The sequence below is a fragment of the Carettochelys insculpta genome, chromosome 20 (assembly GCF_033958435.1).
Source record: "Carettochelys insculpta isolate YL-2023 chromosome 20, ASM3395843v1, whole genome shotgun sequence".
Lineage (NCBI taxonomy): Eukaryota > Metazoa > Chordata > Testudines > Carettochelyidae > Carettochelys > Carettochelys insculpta.
Window position 1 is genome coordinate 18,122,989 of NC_134156.1, and position 21,007 is coordinate 18,143,995.

General features: G+C 44.8%; 1 protein-coding gene and 1 long non-coding RNA gene across 4 annotated transcripts in view; both read right to left on the reverse strand.

The window, feature by feature from the left end:
* Window positions 1-18,158, reverse strand: part of SMURF2 (SMAD specific E3 ubiquitin protein ligase 2) — a 131,746-nt gene extending 113,588 nt beyond the window's left edge. For all 3 annotated transcript variants that reach the window (XM_075014559.1, XM_075014558.1, XM_075014557.1), the window contains exon 1: window positions 17,969-18,158. In XM_075014559.1, coding sequence (XP_074870660.1) covers window positions 17,969-18,020 — 52 coding nt within the window. In that variant the 5' untranslated portion in view covers window positions 18,021-18,158. The remainder of the gene's footprint in view (window positions 1-17,968) is intronic.
* LOC142023512 (uncharacterized) lies at window positions 650-17,311 on the reverse strand. Its single transcript, XR_012648247.1, has 3 exons — window positions 16,968-17,311; window positions 2,752-2,852; window positions 650-2,350 (listed from the first exon to the last, which is right to left on the reverse strand). It is a non-coding gene; the product is annotated as an uncharacterized LOC142023512 (long non-coding RNA).
* Window positions 18,159-21,007: the final 2,849 nt, after the last annotated feature.

Genomic DNA, 21,007 nt, shown 5'->3' on the forward strand with positions numbered 1-21,007 from the left:
TAGCCAAGTTTCCCCTCATTCCATTAAGTTCGTTTACAGCCATCCACCCTAGCTCTCAGTGTTCTGTGCCGTTATTTAGCTCTAAAATTACCCCAAATGTCTTGTAAGAGCCCAGAAAGCAGCGGAAGTATTCGTAACGTGGCTAGACAATACTGACCTCCCACAGTTTGGCAAATTCTCTCATTCAGCACCAGTCAGGTACTGCGGATATCAGACTAAAGAGGTTCAACCTGAGGTATTCTTAGGCTGTGCTCAGGAATTATCTTAGGAATTTGGTTGTCTTATACATACATGTTTTTTTTTTAAATTAAAGAAAAAGGAAGCACAGTTCTCCCACTTATTAAAATAACCTTGTTTTGTTCAAGCATTAGTACCCGCTAGCCCCTGACAAAAGCACTAATAAATGGTTGGCGTAGCCCATCTTTTTTTTTTTTTTTGGGGCAAGAAATCCATTTTTATTAGTTGTGTTAAACATGAACTGGGTCAGGAACCATTCCAGAAAACTCATAACAGGATATAAACTTATATGTTGCTTATTTTCCTTTCACTTTCAGAATTAGGCAAATATGACATAACCATCTTAGAGTTAAGGAATACACTTCCATTCACCTTTAGGAATGGAATGTGGCATAAAAGCCTTCTAGCTTCAGTCGCACTTTCAGTGAGAAGTAAAGAGCACTGATAATTTATGAGACAGATGTTAAACATAATAATGAACTAAGGTAAAAGCACTTTTAAGATTACAGTAAAACGGGCATATTAAAGTATTTCTGAATGGAGTCATACAAATAGAATGTACAAGTGAATATATAACTGCAAATCACAGAATCATTTGATAATAATCCAAAAGGTATTCTTAGGTAACTCCCAAACTCTAGTATCAGATGGGCCAACACCAAATTTTATTTTAAATAAATGTATAAGGAGGAAAGACAGAATGACCCAGTGCCTAGGCACTAGACTGGAAGTCAAGAGACCAGGGGATTGCTCTTTGTAACCTCAGGTAAGTCAATTTTCCCAATCTCAGGCTGTGTCCACCCTACAAGATAAAAATCGAATTTCTAAGAGTTAGTCCAATATTAAAATGTCACTGTCTTCACAATTAATACCATTAGCTTGATTTATTGAACCGTAATACCAATTACAAAATATGGGACGTGTATAGTGTCAAATTCAAATTTAAAATCTCAAATGAAGGCTAGGTGTGGAAGCACCACGTCCTTAATTAGAATTTATTAGCCTCCAGAAGTGTCTCACATGTATCCCACAAAGTTACATGACCACCATCCACATATGGCCACTTTGCTGTACACTGCTCTCCATCCAGCTGCACAAGAAAAAGGTCACAGGAAGCCCGCAAAGTTTTGATTGAATTTTAGTGAGAATTTGAATTGGAATTCAGCAGCACAGCCCTGCAAATATAAATGGCACCCATTATGAAAAAGTTCCTCTGCCCATTTCATCATGCCGCATCGGTAGTCATTGCACCGTATCGGTAGCAATTGCATTGTTACCCATCTACAGCAATTATGAGCACTCAGAGTAGCAATCACCTAGTACTTCTCAGGGTTGCAAGAGAGCCCCAGCTAAGACCAACAAGGACATTCTGGATCTCAATGTGATTTGGAGACACCAATCAGTGTTGAAGAGACTTCAGGGGGGCCAAGAGAAACGCAGCAATCTATGATGAGATATCACACAAGATAACCGCCCAAGGCTAGTCCTGGGACTCAATGCAATGTTGGGTGAAGGTGAAAGAACTTTGGCAGGCCTACCAAAAACGAAACCAACCAGCGGTCAGGGGCAGCTCCACGGACCTGCTGCTATTATCAACAGCTGCACATGCTTATGGGGAGCAGCCCCACCACGGAGACCAGACTGAATTATGACACTTGTGGAAGCCCCAGTATGGAGTTCGGGGTGAGCCCAGAGACGCTGGGTGGCCCAGAGAAAGAGAGCAACAAGCAGTGGACAGAAATAGTTGCGCCAGGGGTGGGTATGGGTACAGGTTTGCTAATTATGGTTCTGTGCCCCTCAGAACAGCGTGTTAAAGTTTCTTGGAATGGAGCACTTCTCCTTTTGGAGATCTCCTCGAAGGCCTCATCTTGCATTTTTTCCCATGAGGTTCCTGGGCAGGCCTGACTTGTTGCAGCTTCCACTGTAGCACACCATGCTATACCAGGCAACGAGACAGCGATCTGGCATCATGGCGCCACACAGCATTTTAGCAAATTGTCCAGGCTTTTGGTCACAGAGCAGGAGTAGCTGTTCTTTCTCTCTATCTATTAGTTTTAGGAGGGTGAGGTCTTCTCTGGCAACCTGCAGAAGCATGGGACTTTGCATCTGTTTTCTTTTTCAAAAGAAGAAAAAAAATATATATATATGTTTCCTGCCCACTTTACATTTGCCTGCAGCAGCTTCTGGATGCTCTGTTCCCCACCCCCAACACGGTTTTCAGGCCCGGCAGGGGTTCTCCCCCAGCCCCATATCCCCTTCCCCCAGCATTTCTTTTCATTTTTCAGGACTCCACAGCACCATGCGGCTGCTGGGCTCTTCCCCTCCCATGTCCCTTTATATCCAGCCTCTCTTTGAATTATTTGTTTTATTTTTGTGTACATTTCTTTCATTGTACAGCGAACCTCCCCATGCAAATGTCCAAGTGGCTGTTATAAAATCATTCCCCACCATGCCCTCCATGTGGCTTGATAATTAGGGAGGACTAAGCCAGGAATGGGTGAAAAAATTGTTTACCTGACACAGGACACCTAGCAGCTACCCCTGCTTTGCAACCCTCCTCTTCACCTGAAGAACGGCCAGTTGCTTATAGCTTACCATGTCCACAAAGAAATGTGCTGGATAAGTAATGGAAAATTATGTATTGTGAAATGCACGCTTACTATCCCTTCCTTAATAAGCTGTCAGTGGCCTTCAAAAAGTTAACTTTCCCTGATAGTAGACACAGAGACCCATTCATTCCACTTCAAAGCTAGTTATGTGAATTGTATCTTAATTTTGACTTTCATTTTCCAGAGCCAATGCCCAGCATAGCACAGAAAACCAGAAGACAAACAAAGGGCAAGCAAGATCTTATCCTGCAGCATATGGAAAAGACTGACACAGAGAACACCAAGCTGACAAAAGAAGCTGCTCAGTGGTGTCATTAATACAGCAGAATGGCATCAGAGTCAAGCTGAGTTTAACCAGAGAATGTCTGACCTCCAACAGCAGCAAGTGGCAAAGCTGAGTCAGGCCACAGCAAAGCAGAGTTCGGCTGCGGCAAAGCTTGTAACAGCAGTTACAGAGCAAAAGGAGGTCCTGCACTCCCCTCTGCAGATGCGGACAGACTCCTAAGTCAGCAGTGCAACAGCTGATACCTGCTGGCTAGAGCCCCCTGAGGGAATGTCACCCCCCCCCCTTGTCATGGTCCCCAAACACGAGGAGGAAGGGCAAGGATAGCCTGCTCCTCCAGCCCCAAGGGCCACTGCAAAAGGTTATACAAGCACCCTTGAGAAGGCTTCTTTTCCCTGCTACTTTAACCTCTCCTCCCCCAAAATAAAAACATTCCCTTGAGTTTGGTGTGATTGTGTGGTATGCAGGAGTTCGGGGGCGGGGGACGACACTAATCAAACCGGGCGGCTGGGGGAGGGCTAAAGGCACAGCTGCCACTGATACTCCCAGGTCCACAGCAGATGCACAGCTGAGAGAACCAGGTGGGTTGTGGGAGGGCTGAAAGCACAGCTGCCCACTGATACTCCCTGGTCCACAGCGGCTGAAGGAACCCAGGCATTTGCAGAAGGGCTGAAGGCACAGCAGCCTACTGATACTCTCAGGTCTGCAGCGGACATGCAGCTGAGGGAACTGGGCAGTTGGGGGAAGGCTAAAAGCACAGCTGCCCACCACATGCATTCTACTTACTGCAACTTAACCCCCTCCCATCAAGTAAAAGCATTCATTCATTAAATATGAGAGGTAGCCGTGTTAGTCTGCATCTGCGAGAACAAGAAGTCCTGTGGCACCTTACAGACTAACAGATATTTTGGAGCATAAGCTTTCGTGGGCAAAGATCCACTTCATAAGACATGGTATGAGTTATTGGCATTATGTCACAGAAAAACATGGGTAGCATGTATGTTACAAGTCATTCATGAAGCTATTTTTTTAAAGCCTCCCTTATTGATGCTGCCTCAGCATGGCTACTGGTGGATGGTTGCATAGGCGGCTGGGAGTAAGTACTGCCTATGGCCCCCTCTTTGGAATTCCAGATGGACAGGAAAGTCTCCTGCCTGGATTCCTATATGTTGTGCAGAATAGCACACACTGTAATCACAGTGGGGACATTAGCTTCAGAAAACTCCAAACGTGTCAATAAACATCTGAACCTTGCTTTTAAATAGCCAAAGTCACATTCCACCATCATTCTGCACCTGCTGAGTCTGTGATTGACGTTTTCCTTGCTGGGGTCCAGGGCTCCTGTGTAGGGCTTCATAAGGCAAGGGAGCTGTGGGTAAGCAGGGTCACCCAATATAACAATAGGTATCTCCACATCACCAATCGTGATTTTCCAATCCAGGGAAAAGGTCCCATCCAGGAGCTCTCTGTACAGTCCAGAATTTCAGAATATGCCCACATCATGAACCCTCCCTGACCAGCCAACTTTGATGTCAGTGAAACGACCTTTGCGATTTACCAGCCTCTCCAACATCATCGAGAAGCACCCCTTTCTGTTTATATACTCCAAGGCCTGGTGGTCTGGGGCCATCATAGGGATGTGTGTGCCATCTATTGACCCACCACAGTTAGGAAACCCCTGGGTAGCAAAGCCATCCCTTACTGCCTGTACATCTCCCAGGGTCACAGTGTTCCTTAGGAACTGCCAACAGAGTGCATGGGCCAACTCCATCACCACAGACAGACCCCACTGTAGATCTCCCCACCCCAAATTGATTTGCCACTGACCAGTAACTGTCGAGCACCGCAAACTTCCAGTGTGTGACTGCCACTCGCTTCTGAATCATTAAAGTTGATCTTACTTTCGTGTTGCCGTGCTTCAGGGCAGGCACCAGGACATCACAAAGTTCCATAAAAGTGGACTTGTGCATATGAAAGTTCTGCACCCACTGCTGGTCATTCCAGGACTCCAAAACTATGTGGTCCCACCAGTGTGTGGCTGGTCTCAAGTCCAAAACTGCTGCTCCATTGTCAGCAATGCATCCAGGTCGGCCAGCGTTTGAGAGTTCTTGGAGCGCAGTCGGGAGATTTGCTCTTCCAAACATCATCATCAGCAGCAGCAGCAGCACCATTATGATACTGAACCATCACTGAGCTTTGTAACAGAAGGAAAAACTGCACAGCAGCCAGTGTGGTTGCAGAAACAATGTGTGCTATGAGTTGTTCAAGCATTTGGGGTCTATGCTTGCACTGAAAAGCCACAGCAGGAAATGGTGTGATCTCCAGTTCGTTTTTCACAGGGTTACTGGTGCTCTGAATTTTGGGACAGTGCTTGGAATTCTGAGATTCAAACATGAACCACCCACAAGCAACTGGGGCTAAGTCACTGTGGGACAGGTACGCATAATGCACTGCTCACACTGTCGAACGTGCATGGGGCAATGGGGATGCAGCGACTTGACATGGAAAAAAGGAGGGTTAAATTTCAAGAAACTTTGTAGACAATTTGAATTCATAATATCAAGGTTAAATAACCAAATTTATTTAAAAAAAAAAATCAGATTTATCTTGTAGTGTAGATGCAGCCTCAGTTTCTTTCCTCACGAAACCGAGATAACGGTGAGCCAGTTTTGGGCTAAGCTTGGATATCTACAGACAAAGAGTTCAATATATATTACATGGTTAGATAAGAATACTTGTGATGTAAACTTCTAATGTTTGAGTAGCAAGGGAAAGTTATTTCCCCTGTTATTAGGCTTCTTTGAAGATAGGCATCTGAGTGATTTATACTTTTAGATCATAAAACTCTAGTGGAAGACAGGGTTGGGAACTCCTCACGTTCTTCCATTTTTGTGGGATTTACAGTTCGGCCCCTTCCTTCCCATAAGCCACTTAACCATGGCCCATTTCAACTACTAGGCTTCTGACATATCAGATCAAGTACTAAGCAGTCTAGGAGCTGATAATATTGTGAAGGCGATATACTCTCATTGGGGGAAAAAATGCCTTGTGTTACTCAAATGATCTCAGCTACAGATGGAGAAAGGCTGGCATGTGTCAAGAATATAAGATGAACTTCTCTAATCCGGCACCCTCAGGCGGTGACAGGTGCTGAATGAGAGAATTTGCCAAACCACAGGAAGTCAATAATTTCTACCAGCATTGCCCATACTTCCAGGGCTCCCAGAAGACAAGGGGTAAATTAGAGCTAAACTACAGCACACAACACTGAGAGCCAAAAATGCTAGCTGTAAACAAAGCTTTATGGGACCCCAGGAAACTTAGCCACAGCCCTGATGAGAGGACATCTGGCTAACTAAAATCATGCCTGACCAGAGAAGTTCAACTTGTACAAAGTTTTAGAGATGCATCCCCACATCGTGAATTATACTCAGAAAAAGCTACGAAGTCAGTGCACCGTACATTCATCCCTCGCTATACGAGCACAACTGGTGCCCAACTTTCTGCTCATAGGCGAAAACTCATAAGAGGGATACTAAATTTCCATTAAAATACATGTTAAAGTCTCTGATTGGTTCCTAATGCGCCTAATTCAGTGAAGGAGTGGCAGCATGTGGTGCTGCTTTTGAAAGGCAAGTGAACCTTGGGTTTGCGGGGGATGGGGAGGATTAAAGGGTTGGGACAGTTTGGGGTCATGAGCAGGAGGGAGGGTTAAAACCTGGTGGCAGGTTGGGTCTGTGGGGGGTGTTCAGGCTGCAGTGGGTTGGGTCTGTGGGGCGGACAGGAGAGCTTCAGGCTGCTGTAGGCTGGGTCTGGGGGGTTAAGGCTGTGACAGGTTGCATCTGCAGGGCCCACAACGGGGGTGGGGGCTAGGCTGCGGTGGGTTGGGACTGGGGGGCTAGCAGGGTGGGGGTCAAGTTGCAGCAGGTTGGGGCCGCAGAGCTGGCGGGGAGGGAGGGGGTCAGACTGCAGCGGGTTGGGTGTGCAGGGCCAGCGGGGGTAGGGGGGGGTCAGGCTGTAGCAGGTTGGGTGTGCAAGGCCAGCAGGGGTTCAGGCTGCAGCAGGTTGGAGCTGCAGGGAGGGGGGTAAGGCTCATATTAGTGGGAGGGGGAAGTTTACTCGTCTAGTGAGCAAAGATAGGTACGTGTCCCTCATTTTAGCGAGCACTCATAAATACAGTACTCATTTAAATGAGGGATGAGTGTGTATATATAGAAGAAATGTATTCATTCCAGCATATCAGTGGTTCTCAAATAGGGTCACTTGCAAACCAAACATCACACAGTTGTGTCCCATGTGACTTCCTTTGGGCAATACAGGTAGTATATATATTGTGTGTATGCAGACTGTGTAACACAGACAGCTGCATATACAATCCATAATGGTAAGGCAGGTTGAAAACCACTGCATGAGACTGGTAAAACCACTGCATTCTGTGCTAACTGACATTTCAAAGCAGCCTTCAAAGAAAGTAAACACTAAAAATCCAATCTGGAAGCCAGAATGGTATGGATAACTATGGTAAGGTACACATCAAGAAAGCAGTGTAATCTCTCAGCTAATCTTAAATGAGTAATATGAGTAGCTGGAAATCTAATAGAGCTGGAGGTAAGGTTCAGAAGTACATCAAGATTGTGATCCTCTTTGGCAAGAAGGGAGCATGCTCCACCAATTGCAGAGGCAGACAATAGCTAATATTGAATACTTTGGCATTAATTTTCTGAAATTATCAAGATTAAATCCTATCAACCACTCAGAATTCAGGCATCTCACTATCAGGATATGATGCAGAAGACTCCACGAGGAAACATTCAGGTGTTCATGCAGCTGCAAGGAAGAGATAACAACTGCAGTAGCCTGATGGTGAAAGAGCCACTGTAAGGATGATGGCAGTTTTCATGGTATGTGTAAAAGAGTAATCAAACATATTACAAATGTAGGAACCAGTCTACTTTCCCCACACAAGTCTACAGAGAAACTCTCACTGATTTTATTTGGGGATGGTTCCAACCTTTGGGATAATTTACATTAAAAATTTAGAAAAAAAAATTCTGGTGATCTCAGTTGGTCCAACTCCTACTAACTCGGTCTCACACTACAAGGCTAAAAACAGCAGCATAGATATTTCCACTCAGGCTGGAGCCCAGGCTCTGAGACCCTCCCAAGCAGGAATGTCTACAACTTATGTTTTTAGTCCCATCACATGAGGTCCATGAGCCCAAGTCAGTTGTTCTGAATTCTAAGGCTTTGACTACACAGCAATTAAAAACCTGTAGATGGCCCATTCGAGGTGATTCAACCTCATGGAGCGCCGACTAAGGAGCTGCATAATTGTAGCATGAAGCTGTGACTCAGAGCTCAGGTTCTAGAACCACGTAAGATGGGAGGGCCCCAGAGCTTGGACTGGAGTTTCAGCCCAAACATCTACACTTCAGTTAAATAACTCTTTAGCCCAAGCCCCACAAGCTCAAGTCAGCTGGCACAAGCCAGCCGTGGGTGTTTAGTAGCAGCACAGATATATCATAAGACTTAATCCCGGGGAATACAGAAGTGTCAGTGTAAACAGACTGGAATTTATATCTATGCAAAAAAGCAGTCAAGAAGCACTTTAAGATTAACAAAATAATTTATTAGGTGATGAGCTTTCATGGGACAGGCAAGTGTTGTTATTTTGTTAGTCTTTAAAGTGCTACTTGACTGCTTTTTTGTTTTGATAGCATACAGACTACCACGGCTCTCTCTCTGCCATTATATCTATGCAGTTACCTTCACCAACCAAATGTGATCCTCCTCACACTAAATGAGAAACTCTCTTATCCCCATACAAAGATTCTGGTCCTCTCTCATATGAAACTAATTACAGATTATGGTTTATGTTTTATGGAACACACAATACAAGGATACAATTGAGTATTTTCACCATATATTGGAGTTTTGGTTTGTAAAAATACTTTTGAAAAAGCTGTATATAAAAACAAAAGGCATTAAATTCTGTTAAACCCTTAGTAAAGTGCATAATATTTTTGAGTACAGTAAACCCTTGAAAAATGGGGCTTCAAGTTGCACATAACTCACTTTAACACAAGATAAGCACAAGTTGAAGCTACTCTGCAGCTGTCAGCCTGCCTAGCTGCCCACAGCTGCAGGCAGCTAGACAAGCTAAGAGCCCCTTCTCCCTGCCTTCCCCCAGCAGCGCTACTGTCAGCACGATAGCTGTGCAGCTGGGGGAGGACAGGGAGAAACAGCCAGGAAACTGACCAGCCCTGGTGGGCTATTCCATTTCCCCTGTCTCACAAGCAACAGGAGCTGGGAACCAAGCAGCAGCCTAGCTCCCAGCTCCCCTCTATTTGCAGAGCTGGGAAACTGACCAGGGCAGCAGCCTTGGTCAGTTTCCTCGCTCCAAGGAGTGGAGGGGAGCCAGGGTGCTCCCTTCCCTCCCCTCCACTGGCTGGAGGCAGAAAACTGACCAAGGCTGCTGCCATGGTCAGTTTCCCAGCTCTGCAAGCAAAGGGGAGCTGGGAGATTCAACCGTGGACATGTTCGACTCTTCCAGGATGCTAGCATTCACACGCCTATCCTCCCAAAAAGACATTTACAATTCTCCTGAGGCAGTGTTGATGATATTGTTCAAGTGCCTTCAGATTACTCTTGTATGTTGTCCAGGTTTCACATGCATACAGTAGTGTTGGAACAACCACTGCCCAGTATACAAGGAGCTTTGTCCTGGAATCACAGGATCATAGAACACTACAATTGGAAGGGACCTCAAGAGGTCATCGGGTCCAATCCCCTGCCCTCAAGGCAGGACCAAGCACTCTACCCCAATGTCTATCTAACCTGCTCTTAAATATCTCAAGTGATGGAGATCCCACAACCTCTCTAGGTAATTTACTCCAGTGTTTAACCATCCTGACAGTTAGGAAGTTTTTCCTCATGTCCAAACTAAACTTCCCTCACTGCAGTTTAAACTCACCTGTTCCTTGTCCTATTCTCAGAGGCCAAAGAGAATAATTTTTCTCCCTCCTCCTTGTAACCTTCTTTTAGGTACCTGTAAATCGCTATCATGTCCCTTCTCACGTCTTCTGTTTTCTAAGCTAACCAAACCCAGTTCTTTCAGTCTTCCCTCATAGCTCATGTTCTCTAGATTTATATTCATTCTTGTTGCTCTTCTCTGGACCTTCTCCAATTTCTCCACATCTTTCTTGAAATGTGGTGCCCAGAATTGGACACAATACTCCAGCTGAGGCCTAATGAAGAGCTGAATAGAGCAAAAAAATGACTTCCCATGTCTTGCTCTCAATACTCTTGTTAATGCATCCCAGAATCATGTTTGATTTTTTGCAATAACATCACACTGTTGACTCATATTTAGGTTGTAGTCCACTATGGCTGTTTCTACACAGGCCACTTCCTTCGAAAGTGGCATGGTAATACACGGCCCGAAATATGCTAATGAGGTACGGATGCAAATTCCCCACACATCATTAGTATAATATCACGTGATTTGGAGTCCAAAAGACTATTCTTCTGGACTCCAAAATGCCATGTAGAAGCACCGCCCCGGGGGAGCTTCCAGAAGGAAGTCCTTCTTCTGGAGGTCCCTTCTTCCCGAAAATTTTTGGGAAGAAGGGAACTCCGGAATAAGGACTTCCGTCCGGAAGACCCCTGGGGACCACGCTTCTAAACAGCGTTTTGGAGTCCAGAAGAATGGTTTTCCAGACTCCAAATCACATGACCGTATGCTAATGAGGCATGGGAAATTTGTACCCGCACCTCATTACCATATTTCAGGCCGTGTATTACCATGACAGTTTTGAAGAAAGTGACCTGTGTAGAAACGGCCTCTGACCCCTAAATGCCTTTCTGTAGTACTCTTTCCAAGATAGTTGCTTCCCATTTTGTATCTGTAAAACTGATTGTTCCTTCCTAAGTGGACTACTTTGCATTTCTCCTTAATAAACTTCATCCTATTTACCTCAAACCGTTTCTCCAGTTTGTCCAGATGATTTTGAATTCTGACTATATCCTCCAAAGCAGTTTCAACCCCTCCCAGCTTGGTATCATCTCCCAACTTAATAAGCATATGCTCTGTGCCAATGTCTGTTGGTGATGAAGATATTGAATAGAACGGGTCCCAAAACAGACCCCTGTAGAATACCACTTGTTATGCACTTCCAGAATGACTGCAAACCATTAATAACTACTCTCTGAGAACAGTTATCCAGACAGTTATGCACTCACCTTATAGTAGTCCCATCTAAGTTGTAACTGCCTAGTTTATTGATAAGAAGATCATGTAAGACTGTATCAAATGCCTTACTAATGTCTAGGTACACCATATCCACCACTTCTCCTTTATCCACAAGGCTTGTTACCCTGTCAAAGAAAGCTATCAGATTGGTCTGGCATGATTTGTTCGTCACAAATCCACGCTGGCTGTTACCTATCACCTTATTTTCTTCCAGATATTTGCAGATGAATTCTTTAATTACTCACTCCATTATCTTTCCTGGCAAAGAAGTTGAACTGTAGTTTCCTGGGTTGTTCTTTTTTCCCTTTTTATAGATGAGCACTGTATTTGTCCTTTTCCAGTCTTCTGAAATTTCTCCTGACTACCAGCACTTTTCAAAGATGTTAGCTAAAGGTTCCAATACCGCCTCTATCAACGCCTTGGCTGTGTCTACATGGGCACATATCTTCGAGATAGCCATATTTCGAAGATTACTAATGAGGCGCTGAATTGAATATTCAGCGCCTCATCAGCATTAGGACGCTTCCGGCTGCGGCACTTCAAAAGCACTGCTTTTGAAAGCGTGCGGCTCGGCGCGGCTACATGGGGGTCCTTTTCAAAAGGACCCATACCTTTCAAAATCCCCATTATCCCGATAGAATAAGGGGATTTCGAAAGGTGAGGGTCCTTTAGAAAAGGACCTCCATGTAGCCGTGCTGAGCCGCGCGCTTTCAAAAGCAGCGCTTTCGAAGCGCCACGGCCGGAAGGGTCCTAATGTTTTCATTAGTAATCTTCTAAATATGGCTATTTCGAAGATATGTGCCCATGTAGACACAGCTCAAGTATTCTGGGACGCATTCATCAGGTCTTGGTGACTTGAAGACATCTAAGTAATTTTTAACTTGTTCTCTTTTTAAATTTTATCCTCTAAACATATCCCCTTTCCACTAGCATTCACCATGTTAGGCATTTCTGCATCAGACTTTTTGGTGAAGACCAAAACAAAGAAGTCATTAAGCACCTCTGCCATTTCCAAGTTTCCCGATATTGTTTCTCCTTCCTCACTGAGTAGTGGGTCTACCCCATCCTTGGTCTTCCTCTTGCTTCTAATATATTTATAGAAGGACTCCTTGTTACCCTTTATATGTCTAGCTAGTCTGAGCTCATTTTGTGCATTTGCCTTTCTAATCTTGCCCCTGCATATGTGTATTGTTTGCCTATATTCATTCTTTGTAATTTCTCCTAATTTCCACTTTTTGTATGACTTCTTTTTGATTTAGAGACCATGCAAGATCTCCTGGGTAAGCAAAGATGATCTTTTACCTTTCTCTCTCTCTCTCTCTTTCCTATGCAGCGGTACAGCTTGCTTTTGGGCCCTTAATAATGTCCCTTTGAAAAACTGCCAATTCTCTTCAACATCCTGGTTCTCAAACCCTTTGTCTCAAGCAGACGAAATCAGAGCTTGAACAGCTAACACAATGCTGGACTTCTGCATCAATGCCTTTACTAAATTTTATACTATAACATTTTTAGCACTGGGCTTCACTGCAGCTAACTTTTTACAAAAGCAGACACTTCAGGATTCCATGTTCCTTTTTAAACTTGCACAATCAAAATATCACCCCCAACAGACAATTTCCTCTATAAATACGACAATATCAGCTCACAGGAACTCTTATTGTGATGTGTACACTTTTTTAATACATAGTATTCTTTGGTTCACCTCTTTAGGCCCTACAATACAATGCCCCCCCCCTTTTTTTTTTTTTTTTTTTTTTTTTTTTTAAGAAATTCACACCTCATGGAATCAACAAAAGATACATCAAGAGAATAGCTGACACTGTCAGTTTTATAGACAGAACACAAAACAGTTAAACCCAACTTCTTTTCTTCATGTTTTTGCCAAAACTCTGACTTCTGGGCTCCAGAAAGTTTATGGTAAATAAGATGTCCTCTACAACTTACCCACACTTCCCAACCTTAAGCTGTACTCATTTCTGACTCACAAAAATCTTTTATATTCAATTTTTTCCCTGAAAAAGATTTTATATAAAACTCCAGAAATACTACACAAGATGACATCATGTTGCCGCAAGGGTGGGCCTAGGCTAAAGCCATCAAACTTAACTTCAACTATCAGCCATTCCAAAACACAAATCAAGGCTATACTAAAAAGAAGTAGCTAGATTATGCATCAAATGCAAATTATCATTTAGCTCAATATAATTTAGGGTTTTTCTAAACTTTAAATTGATTTTTTTTAATTATTCCTGCTTGACAAAAATTATTAAGTCTCATGTATTTCATTTAAGCAGACATCATCAAAAAAAATCCAGGATTTCCAACTTTGCAACACTACATAATGGACAATTCTAGTCCCCGAAGATGAGCGATATTATCTTACCTTCTTCACATCTCCACTGTTAAGAATTAATACTATATTCCATCAGAAATCTTGGAATTTCAGTTTTCAAATGGTGCAGAGCATTCACATCTAGACTCAGGAGAATGACAACTACTAAAAATCATATTAGAATTGAAGAGAGGTGAATGCTGGAGATTTTAATCAATCAGAGTGTCTCCTAAACAGGCTGTAGACGGGGATTAGATAAAACAGTGGTAGAAATGCCAGTGGCAGGAAGAACCCCACCTTTACAACAGTTCCCATGGGAGGAGAAACCTGAGCTATCCATAGTGGGAAAAGTATAGTGTAGACACAGCCTCAGGATCAACTTTGGCCAGAGCTCACCCTAATCTGATTTATACTTGTGTAAATAAAATCAGAATCCATCAATTACTCTTTACCCTAGGAATTAATTAAAAACATATTTTAATACCTTTCATATTTTGAGTTATCTAATATCCTCCAACTTTCTATGCAAGACAATGCATAATAAATCAGCGTACATGTCACTAAGGCAGTCCTATAGCATTTTAAAGACTAACAATATAATTTATTAGGTGATGAGCTTTTGTGGGACAGACCCACTTCTCCAGATCTGCAAAATCCTGAGACTATGTCAGTAAGGGTTAGGATATACTTCTCTTCATTTGTCTATTATAAAAGACAAAGACGAATAGCCTTAGAAGAAACTTATAGCCTATGTGCATGGTAGGCTAAATAAAAAGCTATTAGAAATATGCCACCACCATGGTTTTTCCCCTGTTATGGAACCCAGACCTAAATAAACTGTTAAACACTTAGTGTAAAGGTATGCCAAACATTTCTCAGAACTTTCTTAAGGTCCCAACAAAGACTCAACCTCTTCTGCAAAATGAGGCCTAGGTTAAATATTTTATTTGGCTCTTCAAGATGGACTGAACAGTTGGGCATGAGCTCCAGATCAGTTCTTGGACTCACATCAAACACTATCCTTTCATTTATCCAGTCAGTCAAAACAACATTTTCCATCTAAACCTTTAATGTTTATGTCCTGAAAAACTGCTAATTGAATCCAGTTCCTGAAATCCATTTTTAGACTCTATGCCATGCAGTTTAAAGACAATGAACACAAAAGAAATAAGTATTACACACTGATTACAGAATTAATCCTATCACTGTTCAAGCCAAAACAGAAGAGTGCTAGGTTCACAGAGCCAAAGAAAATTAAGATTAAACAGCACTTGTCAGATCTAAAAAGCAAATTACTTTAAAAGACACTGGAATATAAGGATTTTAATGCCAAACAATTGTAGCACTCAGGAGTTCTCAGACTGCTTTTCCAATCTAAAGAAGTAATCAAAACCACCCAGAGTACTTCAGACTATTCCCAGGCAAGAATTGACGTCAGTTCAATTAATAAAATTCAGTTCGACACTTTTACCAACTTTCCTTAAGCATGCAAAACTTCCATATAACAGCTGACCGTATGTGTAAATCAGTTACGATTAATGAAAGCACAAAATACCTCAACATATCAAATGTGAATTAAAACAGACTGATGCTCATGGAAATTTCCAAAAAATCAAAGTTGCTCAGTACCAACGCTAAACAGTTATTAAGAGTAAGAGCTTCTTTGTGAAGATAATTGTGTATTTTCTTCTCAGTGTTTCTCTTCCCTTGGAACAGACATACTGGGTCAGATCAAAGGTTCATTTAGCCCAGTATCCTGTCTTCTGACAGTGGTTGTTTATAGGTGCCCCAAAAGAAATGAATCGAACACGTAATCACCAAATTATCCATCCCCTGTTGCCCGTTCCCAGCTTCTGACAAAGCAGCTAGGGGTGTCATTCCTAACTATCCTAGAAAACGGCCATTGATGGACCTATCCTCCAAGTATTTATCTAGTTCTTTTTTGAACCAGGTTAAAGTCCTGATCTCCACAGCGTCCTCTGACAAGGAGTTCTACAGGCTGACTGTACGTTGTGAAGAAATACTTCTTTTTCGGTTTTAAACCTGCTACCTATTAATTCCATTGGAGGCTCCTAGGTCCTGTATGATGGGAACAAGTAAATTACTTTTCATTATTTACTTTTTCAACACCAGGCATGATTTTATAGACCCATATTTTATTAGCAAGGATATATACTCAAAAACAGTATCTTTGTTCCTTGAGAATATATCTGCCCTTTCTTGGGATTAAATCGATCATAACAATATACTTCGCTAAACTTCAGCAGTTAAATGAAACAATACCTTCACCTGCTACTTATTTCTTAACTGCAATCATCACCCTCTAAACTGCATGTATGTTGTCAACTATTATTTACCTAGAGCTATTAAAGGGATGAATCATTGAGAGGTGAAAAGGACAATTCCTTAAGCAGGTTTTTGTCCACAGAGTTTTCCATTAGATTTATAAAAAGTTAAAAAAAAAAAAAAAAATCAGAGGGGTAGCCAAGTTAGTCTGTATCTTTGAAAATAACAAGCTTTTGTGGGCAAAGACCCGCTCCATCATCTGCTCCAAAATATCTGTTAGTCTATACGGTGCCCCAGGACTTCTTGATGTTTTAAAATAAAAAAAAGGTTTCTCTGAGCATGATCAGACAAGCAAACAGCCAGACACAAAAGTGCACAGCAATATTTTAAAACAAACACTGCCCCACCCCTGAGCCCAACTACACTCATCTCCAAACTTTATTTCTAAGGAGTTCAGAACATGGGCACTTTAATGGCCCAGAAAGAAAACCTCTTTTACAAGATGATTTTGAATAAACTACAAAAGATATAATGTAAGCAATTATTATTAATTATATTATATGGAAAAAATCTATAAAGTGTAGAAGATAAAGCTATTTTCTCTCCACTCAAAGTTATTATAAAAAGTTGATACAGTAACTTGAATTTTTATTAGAAGTTAAACTTGAAATATTGCACATGCCATTAAAATTACATTATGTCAAAAAGCAGCATCTATTTTTAGACTTTTTTTTTAAAAAAAGACACATTTATTTTGTAAAGCAGGGTCATTAACATGGTTCAATAAGTTGTTGGCAGACAAATCATATTTTTAATACTTATCTTGTATTTTCACACACTGGAGTCAATTTAGGATACAAAATGTGTTTTCTCAATTCACTGTTTCTTACAAGCCTTCACTGATTATTTTCCAAAGGCAGACAAGCTTTATCCATATTTATAAACGCTTCTCCTTATTTATCTACTTACATTGCCCTCATCACCACAAGAGGAACACATCCCAACTATTCAAAAACAGAAGTAACGTCTTTCTTCCTTTCCGGTAGATAAACTGAAATAGTTTACCTTTATCTATACACCATAAATATTTTAAAGTCCAAGGATGCTGGGGTTTTTTTGGGGTTTTTTAGGGCATTTCTCCTACAGTAGGAGGATCTATATCCTATCAACTGTTTACAATCTCAGAGGAAGAAACTGACTTGAAAACAGCAACACAAAAGATCAAAACAAAGAGTACAAAGGGCCTGATAGTTTTGTTTCAGGATTACACAGAAGAGAGGATCGGAGAGGGTGAGAAACCACCCAAGGTAGCTAGCGCCGGAAAAGTTGCAATGGCCTCCTGCCCTCCCCTCCTGCCCTCAAACAAAACGCGATCCCAAGAAGAGCTGTGGCCTGGTACAGACTTCTCGGAATCACTGCTGAACTCAGAGTCTGACTCCCGAGAGGCGGAGGGCGCCACCGCCCCCCCCCCCCCGCCCCACACGGTGCCCAGGACTTCACCTCTCCTAACCCAGGCGTGTTTACTAAACAACCCCGGGACGCTGGAGGCCACGGCAACGCTTCCCCCCAGCGACGGGCAAAGCGGGGGGCCCACGGGCCCCTCCGCAGCCCGCCCCCTGCTGGGGGCAACAGGGAGGCCGGCGGAGAGTTTATTTCTCCCCCTCCGACCACTGCGAGCCCCAGGTTCAATCTCAAAGGCAGCAGCTCGAGCCCAGCACCCTCCCCTCCAGCCGGGCTGAGACACAGAGAAAGGGGCTTCCCCGGGCTCTCGCCTTTCACCCTCCCCCCGGCCCCAAACTTTCCCTTCCCCCACCTTAGCCACGACAGCCCCCCCCCACTTGCCCCCCTCAGCCCGAAGCAGACCCCGTGCCCCCCGGCCCGTCTCCTCACAAAGCCCAGCGCTCGGCCCCCAGCCGCCCGTTCTCCGCCGCGGCCCCCCTCCTCTCGCGGCTCCCCCGGCCCCTCCTCACCTGTCAGTCGCAGCTTGACGGGCCCGTTCCTCCGGGCCCCCTGGTTGGACATGTCCCCGGCCGCGGCGCTGCCTTCGCCGGGGCTGCCCCTGCCACTGGGGCCAGGCAGGGAGCGGGGTCAGACTAATGGAGTCGCGCTGGGCGCTCAGGGCAGCAGCGGCGGCGGCGGCCGCCGGACGAGGAGAAGCCCGGATGTGCCCAGCGTCGCCATAAGCGGGGCCAGCGCCGAGGAGGAGGAGGCGCAGCCGCCGCCTTCCCCCGCCCCCTGCCCGGGGCCCTGGCGGCGAGCACAACAAAGCCCGGGACGGCGCGTACTGCGGCGGCTGGCCGCCTCCCTTCCTCAGGGACAGGGCCTGGTTCCCGCTTAGCGCCCGGCGGGGATGGAGCCTCCTTGCCCCCGCTCTCTTCCTGCCCTGGGGATAAGGGTCCCTGTGCGCTCGCTGCCTGGGGGGTTGCTGCCCCTGGAAGAGGGATCCTGTCCCCTCGGTGTCCCCCAGGCCTCACTGTGCGGGCAGGCGGGCGGAAGGTGCGTCTGCCCTGTCAGTATCCCCTGCCCTTGGCGTAACCCCATGTCCTCACTGCCCCCCAGGGACAAGGGTATCCGTTCCCTTAATGTTCTCCCCCCAGGGGTGTTCCCAGGGCCGCATTACCCCTGAGGGCAAGGCCTCCCTGTCTCATTACATTGTTCACCCCGCTGGGATACCCCTGTGTCCTCAATACTCTGGGGGCAATGGGGGCATCTGTCTCCTTAATGTTCCCCCCACTAGGATGTCCCCATGGCCTCCCTCCCTGTCAACATCCTGTGCCCATAGGATGCCCTCATATTCTCACCGCCCCCAGGGTCAAGGGGGTCTCTCTCCCCATAGTGAGACCCACATTTCTTCACCACAGGGTGTTTTAATTTTTTCCACCCTGAGCAGAATGAATTTTTTTTATGTGCATCAAGGCGGACGTGGAGTGTGGCAGGGAGATGATATGCAATGCATCACTTTCATATTGGTGCACATAATAAAATTCATGTGCTGAGAATGGGTTGGAGGGTTTCCGAACTGGGGTGTGGAGCCAGCAATGAGGGACCCAAGGCTAGGGCAGATGGTTGAGGTGCAAGGGCTCTGCCTGGGGGTGCAGGCTTTGTGGTGGGGCTGGGGATCAGGAGTTAGGGGTTCAGGAAGGGTACTCCACCCCGGGGAAGGGCTCTGGGCTAGGGTGCAGGGGAAGGTACAGACTGGGGGTTGGGGTACATGAGGCGGTACAGGCTCTGGGTTGGGAGTGCAGTTTTGGGTGCAGGAGGGTGCTCAGGAATGAGGTGGGTTCAAGGTGAGGCAGGGTTTGGGTCTCGAACTCACCCCAGGCTGCTTCCTGATGGGGATGTTAAGGAAAGACCCCTTTCCCTCAGCTCCGTGCTAGGGCTGGCAGAAAAAGGCTCCTCCTGGCACTGGCATCTTCAGGGCCTGCGGGGAGGGAATGAAGGATGTATATGGAGCTCCATCCTCAGTAGTGTCAGGGGAGGCAATTTTCTGAAAATTGTGCCTCCTGTATGTTTCTTCCCACATTCCAATCATTGCACAGAGGCACTCTTGGGACTCACACTGGGCCAGAGTGAATGAGTGGCGGGACTAGCACCACCTCCTTCTCCAGCCATTTTGGACGTAGAATGGCAGGGGCCTAACTCATTCCTAAAAGAAATGTCTTAGATTAAGTCTACACAACAAAGAAAAACCCTTTGCTGGCCTGTGCCAGGTGACTCTAGAAAAGGGACTGTTTCACTGCTGTATAGGCAGAGCCCCAGCTCTGAGACCATCCCACGTCACATCGTCCTAAAGTCCAGCAATGAAAGAGCCCCATAGCCCAAGTCTCGGTCTCCAAGCCACCGCCTCCATCTGAGACTTAGAGGGCCAGTCTTAGGACCACCTCTCTCCTGACCATCTCCAATGAGCTAGGTTAGATGTCTCACTGCCTAACCTACTGATTTTGTGGGTTATGTTCTTAGGCACTTATCACTCCCCATTGATTACATTCAGACCCATCCGTCACTTGGATGGTTCAGGGCAGCTCCCCCAGGCAGCCCTGCACTTTAGGGGGGCCCATGGCATCCTGGGAGATTACTGGGAGCCTGGTGCCAGCAAGAGTGGCAAGGTGGAGGCAGAGCAGGGGTGGAATTTGAGGGAATAGGTAGAATGATGATGGGACGTGGGCAGAGCAGGGGCAGGAAGCATGACAGGGGGCTGGAGTGGACAGAGGGGTTTCCCAGGTCCCACATCCCCCTGGAGATAGCCCTGATTGCATGAGAGCCTAAGTGCCTCGCTCAGGCTTTGTGGATCAGAGTAGTATTATTCTTGCAATTTTCCAGGTACAAACAAATTAGGCAACACAGTGCCCACAGTTGCATCACACAAGTTCCTTTAAAATCAAATCGTGTGGCACCTTATAGAGCAAAGACCATTAGTATGCAAATTGGAGGTTAAGCCTCCAAAGCGACTTGTGTCTCCCATAATGCATTTAAATCTCCATTAATTCATGAAACCCAGAGGTGTTCAGCATTTTGCAAGACTGTATCCTTAACTATACCTGTGCATGTGTTGTGTTCTCATAGATTGCTTCAGGGGAGCTTACAGGTTTTTGCATCTGTAATTGATATTGGTCCCTTTTACTAGTTATATATTTGCATAGTCTCATTTATTAGTACCTTTAAATTTCTTGAACCTTTGTATCAGCAAATCATGAGCTCTTTCATGAACATTATTTTTGCCTTTCTTGTTTGTTGTTTTCAAGCTATGAGAGGTCACTAGGGGAAAAAAAAGTATTTTTAATACACCCTACTTATTAACATGTTAAAATCCCAGCGTACCACATGTTAAAACTATAACTGCCTTGGCTACACTTCCAGTGCATCTGACACACTGGGTCTTTACCCACAAAAGCTCATGCTCCAAAAATTCTGTTAGTCTATAAAGCGCCACTGGACTTCTAGTTGTTTTTGCAGATACAGACCTACACGGCTACTCCCGATACTTGGCTACACTAGAAGCATTTGTCTAT